Source organism: Pyxicephalus adspersus, chromosome 8 (genome assembly GCF_032062135.1).
Source record: "Pyxicephalus adspersus chromosome 8, UCB_Pads_2.0, whole genome shotgun sequence".
Classification (NCBI taxonomy): Eukaryota; Metazoa; Chordata; class Amphibia; order Anura; family Pyxicephalidae; genus Pyxicephalus; species Pyxicephalus adspersus.
Window position 1 is genome coordinate 42086007 of NC_092865.1, and position 10551 is coordinate 42096557.

The window sequence follows — 10551 nt, forward strand, 5'->3', positions numbered from 1 at the left end:
TGGAGCAAGTATGCTTGGATGCCCTCTTTAAAGGTGTTTAAAAAGTAAAACACAGGTCTATGCAACTTTTGTTTAGGTGGGCCATGACCATGGCAGCAACACGCAGTTTACATATTTCCTATAACTTACTCACATCCTGATAACACAGTCATTGTAATACTGCTGTGAGCACCACATTGTTTTCATGCAATTAGTCCTAAAAATCAAGGCTTAGTAATGATCAATTCTTTTTGTGAGGGCTTCTGTACTGTCATTTCCCTCTACAACTAAAGACAGGTGGGGTACATGGTTTATGTTGGTGATTACATATTCAGTTATGAAATCTTGTCCTGTGTTAGGAGAATTAGGCATTTGTTGAACTGACATATTTAAGGATTATTTTAGAAACGATCTTTTGACCTCATGACAAAAAACTGGTGATAAGCATTGCACTGCTGTTATGTGCAGACATCCATGTCAATGAGATCTTCCTGTCACCCCTGTTAAATGTGTTCTGACAGCTGGACAGTGATAATTAAGGTTGCCTGGAAACAGGGAATGACAGACAGTGTTAGCATTATTCATCTAAGGGATGGGTCTCTACCCCGGGGTGATTGAGCTATGGTCTATAACTCGGCAACAGGGTCATACAGTGGTGCTGGAAGAAAAAAAATCCAATTATTCTCTCCACCTTAAACAATACCACATCCTAATACCTGTTGACCAATGTGTAAAGTTTTCTAATGTGGAGAATATTTTACAAAACATTTAACAGTTTTTGATTTTCATTTAAATGGAAAAACTACTAAGTCTATTTATAAATCCTATATTTGTTAAATGGGATTGTTGTGTGGCCCCAAGGGAAGTCTAGGAGGGTCCCTAGGGCTATGGTAAAATTTGATGGAATAGGACCACCCTCTTTTATTTATTTTGATTTATGGAAACCATTTCTCAGTCTCCAACAAGTGCATTTCACACATGATTTGGATAGTGTGTGATTTCTCTAAAGATTAAATGCCCTCTCATGTTATATATAATTGCCTAGAATGATGCCATTGTCCTGAGCAAATACAATGAAGAAAACAAGATAGGGGACCGGTGAAATAAGAAAAGGGGAAACAAAAAAAAAAAGACAAAAAACAATACCATGAAAACAGCACATTTATAAACAAAAGCATTGTATATTCCACTGTCAATGATAGAACATAAAGCACAATATCATGCCAACAGGACACCAAACCCATTGGGATGGTATCGTAGTTCACATGTTCATGTCTTTGGTATAACGGCCAATGTTTGTCATTGTTCTTTAAAAAAAAGATGTTATTGTGAACAGATGAGCAAACAGCCCATAGACAATAAGCTCAATTAAATGAGTACAGATATACTACTTACCTTGTCCCAACTTACCGTGTCTCAACGTAGGTAACCAAGACATTAGGAGGAGAAATGTTGAAGTTGTATTCCCCATACTGTAAGTGTTTCATTTTCTGATTACAATAAGGACTAATGCAATGTCAAGGGTAGATATTAATAGAAGCTGTATGAAGATGAGTTTCACCTAAGTTTAGATAGCACTCATCCCCCATCAGTATGTTTTTTTTTAAATGATGCGATGCCAGTGAGAGTGTAAACAATCTTGATGGTGATCCCATTAAAATACATTTTGTCAGATTTTTTAAACTTCTTTACAGTAACATTCTATTTCTGTTAGTTAAAAAAATCTTCAAATGGTGTCCAATGTGTTGTCTGTGGTCAGGTTACTGGGTTGTAATGCTCTATGCACTCAACCAAATTGGGGAAATTGGAAAGGAAAGGGTACAGACTCACCAAGAATATAATACTGTAGGGCCACAGACTTGCACACTGTTGAAGTGCCCATTTTTCTCCATGTCCTTGACTTTGTACAAGGCCATGCAGTAAGTTACATCTCTTTAAAAGCCATGTGTACATTGATGGGGGATTTAACATTTTGAAGTTAAGATAAGAATAAGAAAAGATAAGAAATGAATAAGAACCTGCACAATTGCAATCTGCACATCAGATCATTTAGAATTTTACATACATTCCAGATGAGAGCAAAAGCTTTTGAATTACAACCTTTTAAAAACCTGGACAGCTCTTTCATTGTGGTGCCATCGCCATGTAAAAGTTTTGCTGAGCCACTTGGACATCCCCCAGTTCTTAGGGTGCTGAGGATTTCTTTTGTTTGTTGAGAGGACAGGGCCATAACATGGAGTGCTGTGAGTCACTGAGCTACCAGTTAAGTCTCAATCGTTCCCAAAGATGGTGTAGACCCCACACCCTTTTCACAATGTTTTAATGTCACGTAAAGATAAATATTAGTGTTATAACATCACTAAAAAATATGTATATTTCAAGCGTATCTAAAGCCAAATCCTTTTTCCCCCACTGGGGCCCTTTCTCTACCTGATGTTGTCTATTGCAAAGAAAATGATTTAAAACAGGCATATTTCACCCTGTGACAAGGGTCTAAAACGGTCTGTAAACTGAAAATATTTCTGAGGAAAATTTCTCTTCTTGCTGTTGCATTTTTTAGATAGAAAATGAAGGCAGTACTGTCTGTTTTAAGGTGTGGTCTCCATGATTGTAGCATCAGCTCCCTGGATATCTATGAACGAATTTTAGAATTGTGAACCCACAGGTACTCTCATGGGAGTTTTTTCCGCTATTGAAAAACAAGAGATTAGTTCCCACTCTATCCTACCCCTTTTCTTTTTTTTTTTTACTTTTTCTTCCCATTGATGTTTCTCTCCTCTTTCTTGTTCCTTTCCTCTACCCAATTGTTTTTTATGGTTTTGTTCACATAAAATGTTGAAAATGCAGCCTGATATGTGCTTGTTTACACACTTTGCTAGGCTTCTATGTGGTCTTTTAGTTCTTCTCTTTGATGGGCACCCAGGACTCAAATGTTAGTTTTCATTGTGATTACATTATGTGAACTTTGTTACGCCTGACTTAGTTTATCCTTTTACTGCATTACTGTCTTATTATATTATGTTATTACCCCTCATTCTTGTTTTTCTATATGTTACATTTTGTACAATTATTGTAACAAACTGTAAAAAAAATTATTAAATAGAAAAAAGAACCACCATTCTGTACACTATTTTTTATGTTGCGTTTGGTACATGTCCCTCTAGAAAGTACCCAGCTTGCCTTTTGGTCTTCCAATTTCAAACAGGATTTGCTCAGCAAATTGAACATAAGCAGGTACACCCATGCAGGTATCTAGATCCAGAAACCAAAGACTCGTCCAGTGCCACTATTTCCTATACATACTAGGTGTCTACATAACCATATCAAAAAAATAAAAAAAAAACAGAATAGCTGTATAACAGTTTATTACTTAGTCAAATGTCTATTGTATTTTGTTCACAAGTTAAACCAAGTACTATTTTCTTAAAATTGTTACAATGTTACCTTACTAAAACAATTTAAACTATTTACTTAACAAAGTAAATAATGCGCAGATACAGCAAACAGATACAGGTTATGTAGTAATTGTAGAAGAATAACAGAAGTGATCTTGTGTGTCATGGTTTGTTTTCATCTGTAGACGAGCTATTGAAAGAGATGAAATCAGATAGTTGAAGCACTGAAATAAGATTATATGTTAGTGATTTCATGCCTTTAAAAGTATACAAGCCCTGTCTTTAGTTTTTCACATTTTCACTTTATCTAATAATGGCATATTTTGGATGAAGTCAAACAGATCACATCAAAGCAAGGGGGCAGCCAAGCCCCAGGGAGCTCAGCTTAGATTGTGCAGTGTTCCTGCCTATAGAGAAAGCTCACTCCCTATACTCCCCCCCCACCCATGAGCTTGTTAGAAGGACACACTTGTGATACTTCGGTGAGAGAGGATGCTGTTGGACAAAAGAAGCAAGGAGATTTAATATGCAAAAGAAATGAACAGATAATCTTAGGATGTACAAGAAGTGAAGATAATAAAGCCATCTGTGGATTTGTACCATTTGGATATGAAAAAGCTTCAAAAACCAATTCTAACACATAAAGGACAAGATAAGTTTATACCAAAAAGGCGGAACTGATTACATAACGTAGCATTCATGTTCTATACTGACCCACCTGGTTAATGTTTTCATTTTCTTGAAGATATATGTTCAACACAAATTTTCTTTTTTAATAGGTAAAACGTTAAGGTAAATCTGAAGGTTCTGACTGGAAGGAATCTGCATATATATTAAATGTTCAATCTTTTTAATTTTATCTGAAAAAAAAAAAACATTTGATTGAATCTTTTTGAAGATTTTCCATGGAGACATATTTGCAACTTGGTGTATATTGGCTTATATTATGGAAATCTTTTTGGGTGACCGCAAGAACACTAAACACAAAGGCAGGTTTGGCAGAAGAGACCATCCAAGCTACATATAAACCATCCATGCCAACAGACTTACCAATGGAGGCTGACCGATGCCGGGGATACTATGATGTGATGGGTCAATGGGACCCACCATTTAACTGCAATGCCAGCAGTTATTTATACTGCTGTGGTACTTGTGGATATCGCTTCTGTTGCCAGTTCAAGCATGGGAGGTTGGACCAAAGCATGTGTTCAAACTATGACACCCCAAATTGGGCAAACCCTGGTAAACCACCTGCTAGAGGAGATGAGTCGGCTGAAGACCCCAGCAAGGATAAGACCAACATGATTGTTTATATTATTTGTGGTGTAGCTGCACTGATGGTTTTGGTTGGGATATTTACCAAATTGGCTGTGGAGAAGACTCAGAGGCCACCAACTGAAATGAATGTGTCTAGGTAAGCAGACAAGGCAAGTACTAGTGCATTCTTGCCTGTATTTTTTAAAAAGCTTCTTTAAAAAAAGTTAACCTAAAAAGTTAGGGGATTATAAAAATTATTACACAGGAACAAGGAGACTTAGTATAGTTGAACACTTGCTATCTTTCTTTCTAGAGTCAAATATCACTGGGAATACCTCTTTAAAACCTAGGACTATTCTTGGAAATAAGAGAGTCTATGATACCTATGATGATATGACCATAAATAAAATCAAACCTATAAGAAAAATAATGGTACATAAATGCAAAGGTTTAAAATGGATCAATGTTGAAAAAACGGTGTTGTGCAAAGAAAAAGACAAACATAGAAAACCAGATGTTTATTTAACGGACAATAGTTTTTTTTGCTCAGTAAATTATGGTCCTAAAATTACTCCAAAGAATTGTAAGGGCAAAATGTGATTAGGTATATTTTCACAGAAATTGCTGAAAAGGAGGCCTGGGATTCGTGTCCTGACTGCCAAGGTCTAGCAACATCCTCATCCCTTCCCCACTAACAGCTATGGGAGTTTATTTGAGAGATTTTTTTTGTCAATGCCCTTTATAAAGGTAAATGAAAAGGCCAAATATTGCATTTAATATATCCAGTATGTCTATTTCTAAATTTTTTTGGTGGCAGCAATAATTTCAGTCTCACAAATCATTGTTAGTATAATTAGATTGTTCTATTTATTTCTTTAAAATACAATTTTCCATTTTCTTTGTTTTATGTTTCTTACCTTTTAAACAGGGTGGATAATTGGCATGTCTGTAAAGCTGACCCTAGGAAAATACTGTTGGAGAATAATCTACAAAGAAATCAGTTTCTTTTTTATTTGTAGTTATTTATTTTACTTTGAAACTGTATCTACTTTATAAATCTGGTAACAGGCAGTGGAAAAAAAAATGCTTAGGTTCTTGTATATGTTAAAGCTAAAGTCAAATTTTTAAAACAAGCTGACAGAAATTCAAATTTTTAGCTTACTTTTAACAGATGCAACTAAGTCAACAAAGGAGTGTGAGAATTTTCACAGAAATGTAATGTATCCTAAATATTAGATTGGGACCAATGATGTATCTGCAGCAGAAAGAATCTATAATTTTACCGAAAGAAGTTGCAAGTGAATATAATCTATATGTAATTTTCAGCCAGCAGTGAGTAGGCTGTAATAATATTTGTTCTTTACAATATTTACCTGACCGGGAATTGTTTCTTTTTCCTCTAAAAGTGAAGTACCACTTCATAAAAAGATAAACTTTGCACATATTTATACTGACATGCTTGGCGAACGTATGTGTTATTCTGTTTTGTTAAAGCATTTTCTGTACTGGTTTTATACCACTGAGCATTTGTCATGTTTCTCAAAGTCATCCTGTCCTATTAAGCATCTGTGACTTATTAATGCAATCATTAGTAGTGATGTAGTACTCATAGTAAAATTTACATAAAGGAAAGTTAAAAAAATTCATCCTAACTAGCATTCTTATGGTTTTTTGCCTGTACTGGACACTAGGAATGTAAAACAGCTTAAAATATGAATTGTGTGTGTGTCAGGATCTGGTTGTGTCCCTTATATATTGTTTAAGGTTTATTCAAATTTAAGAGAGGTGTAAAGCCCAATGAAACAGGTAAAACCAGAATTTTAGAAAATGTAACCTACTTGGTCAGACACAACACTAATATACATGGCACATATATACAAAGAAAAAAGTCAGATTAATTTAATTTTCAGCTGAGCAGGACTTCTAAATTTACTCTTTGTCTGTTGCTCAACATTTCCCTTGTACTCCTCTTTGTACGCTAACAATTCAATGGTAACTGAACTGTTAAATTCAGTATTGACTGTGTCTATTATTTAGTGTCTAATAGGACAGTGAACTGTACCACACAGTGTCACCATGGTTACCCTGAACTCAATTCTGCACATGAGTAATCCACTGGTAATCGGACTATTTCAATTAATCAGAAGTTGTTTCTACAGTTATCTGCGGTGCTCTGACATATATATTCTTTTGTAAAGAGCTATATCATTATGTGTCACATGTGTTTTATTTGACAAAAAAGGTTGCAGGATTGCAGATGTTTCCATTTTCGCCTGTGGGCTCTGCATCTCCAGTACATTGGAATTTGTCCTTGCATCCCTGCAAGCAAAGACTGACTGTTAATAGAAGTTGTGTTTGTATTATGAAGGACACACTGTCTTAACAATTTTACCTTCCTTTTATCTAAAGTAATCCCAATTTTCTATTACATCTTACACCATAGGTGACCCAGCGGATCTACATATGGCTGTCTTAGGCACTTGCAAATACTATCCCATCTTTTTCAGTTAGTGGAACATTTCAAGTAAACATCGTCTTGTATAGTTGTATATTCAACAATTCTTTCATCCACTTTTGCCTCAAATAGGGATTAGCCATGTAAATAATTAATGCAAATATACAAAATTAGGAACAACCACCGTGCCCTTTCAAGGCCTTATGCTATTTCTGAGGGAAGACTTCTCTATGACCCTAAAGTGCACCTATCATCACATTTTTACTTTATATAAAAGAGTAAATAACCCTTTTATATAAGGGTGTGTTTTTTTTAATGTTTTTTTATCATTTAAAGGCTCCTCCCCTTTTGTCTTTACCGCCCCGTTTGTAAAGACTGGATGGGAAGCCTCCTGGGATACCTAAGTCATGTATCCCAGGAGGCTGCAGGCTGCTCCTTCTGCATATGCCCAGTCCCGGGCGTGTGCAGAAAGTGCTTCCATTTTCTAGGAAGACTGTCACCCAATCTCGCGCACACACAGTTCGAAGTTGGGTGACATACAAAAAAGAACCTAGAAGAAGAGGGAGAAGATGGCAGTGCTCTAATGTACAGCCTGTTGTGGGACAAAGAAGGAATATAGTAAGGCACAGGACCAACTCGACTAGGATGGCAGAGCAATCTACTCCTTTTACCCAGTAAAGATAAGTGTCATTTGTTTTGTTGGAAGGTACACTTCAAGAGCCTTCTGCCTCTGATATGAAACCTTTCTGTACTTAAGATTTTATAAGGTATTTTAAGGATACAATAAACATTATGAACTAATAACAAACAAAATGCAGAGTGAAAGATTAGGTTTTGTACATGTCTCAACAGTATTGCAGGTCACAAAAACAACTCCATAAAAGGAAACCAATATCCAGGCACCGAGGTTAAGGGAATATGGGCCACTACCAAGTGGGATGTTCACAATAGGTTGGGATATTTGGGTGTTGATGAAAATAAGGCATGGAATGAAAAAAAAAAGGGAGATTGGGAAAGGTCCAGAGGAACACAAGTTAAATGTGAGGGGACAGGTTCAAAGGGGCCAATACAGTCAATGGGACAGTGACAGATTAGTAAGTGGGAAAAGAAGGTCCCTGCAATGTATTTCAAAAATAGTAACAGTCATCCAGAAGGATTTGCCTTGAATCAGAGATTTAAATAAAATGACGGAGTTGGAGATAAGGATCTAGTGCTTAACTAGGAATATCTATGTTAGCACACAGACTAGCAAAGGAAAAGACTCCATGGAGTGTAAGTAAGGAATAAACATCTCTATAGCCATGGCAAGACCGCCAAGAGTAGGAAGAAGGGGATTCCAAGCCAGGTAGCACCCTACCAAAAGTAGATGAGAAGAAATTAAACTGTCTGAGAGCATCAAATCCCATACACTAAGTGAATGTAAGAGATGGGGAGACAGGACTTTAGTCAGCAATGCAGCAGGGATCCACAATAATCAAGGTGACACACAGAATAGCGATTTTGGGGACCACCTGTATATATATATGTATATATATATATATATATATATATATATATATACACATAGGTGGTCCCCATGTTAAGGACATCCGAGATACGGACGATTCCACATAAAGGTTTTTTGAAGGAAAATGTAAGTGATAGTCTGTGTCAATTAGAAATTAGAAAAATTTTGACAAATACATAGCTCATGATATAGTATACTTCCACTTTACAAAAGCATTTGGCGCAGTACCCCACAAATGGTTAACGTTAAGGTCTATAGACATTAAGGTCTAAATTTCACATGATTTCATCCTCAAAATCTCTTTATGGGCCCTCTTGGAGACCATAAACAAATATTTCATAGCATCTTTAGCCCTTCTTTAGGTTCCACACATCTCCAGATCCCAAAGTTTTGGCCAAACCCTCATTCCATAATTGAATGTTTGGGATTCTATTCAATTCATTATCATTTCATCTTGCACTGAGGATCTTGTATTCCCCAACACCTCTTTGGCATAGAGAATCCACATCCAGCTTTGGTTTTTTGGATAAATAAAGAATTTACTGAAATTCACTGCTTAGTAACCTTGTCTGGAATTAAAGACTTCCACAAACTTTTATAAACATGCATTACTTTCACCATCTGTACCATTATGCTCTTTTCAATTAAATCATTATTTTCTATCCTTCTGAAAGAACATACTCCATCCCTTACCTCAATAAGCTTTGAGGCCTATGTACCTAGAGTATCTCACTATATTCTTGCCTTCCATCTGCTAAAACTCTCCCATACTCATTATTTAAAGCTCCAGCTCTATTTGTTACCCACACTAGGCAGATAATAGCCAGAGGTTTAAAATCTCCTTCTTTGAATTTTAATAAGATAACTGAATGATTATAAGATAACTGGCATGAGAATAAATAATGAAAAAAACTTGCCCCTTTACCATAAGTTCCTAAAGACCCAGACACCTTTGGCTCATGAACAACCAATTGGATGTAATTTACTTTCATCTTCTATTCTTTTGAATGCAGTTTGTTCCTTATCCAAGACACACATATCATGTGACATGTGATATTATGTTCTATACCACCCGCCCTCCTTTTGCACACTTCACTGATCTGTTCTCATCTCTTTTCACATTTACCTACTCACCCTGCTCATTCCTCTCTGTTCCTCCTGGGAAGACCTTTACTCTACATACCCTCTACTCAGTAACTTTTGGAAGGCCACACCTTTCTTGATTTTTATCCCTTATCAACATGCCCCATTCATCCTCTTGCACGCAATTTGTATAACAAATAGCAGACGACTTTGAAGAAATCTATTCCAGGTTTGCTGGATCACCCAGCTTCACTGATGAAAGTGTATCCTCTCCAGCCTTGGAGAGCTTTAATAAATTGGGCCCAATAGGTACAACAGGTACAATAGGTTAACAAACATATTTGATCATGGGAATATCTTAAATCTTTATTCGAGTAATATCTATGCATAAAATTGGTATATTTGAATAAAAACAAAAAGAACTTTTGACTTTCCAATACCATTTTAACAAAGTGCTAATAGATGTAATGCTAAATTATAGAAAAAGCAAATACACCTTTAGCCATAAGATTGTATTGCCTTTTCAGCAGAAATGACTTGTAGTGATTTAGTATAACTTCCCTCTAGCATCTGGCATTTTTGACCACTCCATAAAAATTTCTCCACTTGCAACGGGCCTGATTTAATAAACCTCTCCCAGGAAAAAGTAATTTTCTATTTGTTAGCAAATATTTTTAATCTTGGGGGAGATCCATTCCAGGTTTGCTGGATCACCCAGGTTCGCTGAAGAAAGTGTATCTTCTCCATCCTTGGAGAGCTTTCATAAATCAGACCCAATGCCCCTGATTCATCAATAAAATCCGCGCTCGCTGGAAGCGTGAAAGTACGCGCGACCAGCGAGCGCGGTTTACCGCGGTCCGGACTCGAGTGTGCTC

General features: G+C 36.3%; 1 protein-coding gene across 1 annotated transcript in view; it reads left to right on the top strand.

Annotated features, from left to right (window-relative positions):
* The first annotated feature begins 3474 nt into the window (after positions 1-3474).
* SHISA8 (shisa family member 8) overlaps positions 3475-10551 on the top strand; it is a 27326-nt gene continuing 20249 nt past the window's right edge. Inside the window, exon 1 of the mRNA XM_072420201.1 lies at positions 3475-4788. Within this exon, the coding sequence (XP_072276302.1) occupies positions 4280-4788 (509 nt within the window). The 5' untranslated portion in view covers positions 3475-4279. The remainder of the gene's footprint in view (positions 4789-10551) is intronic.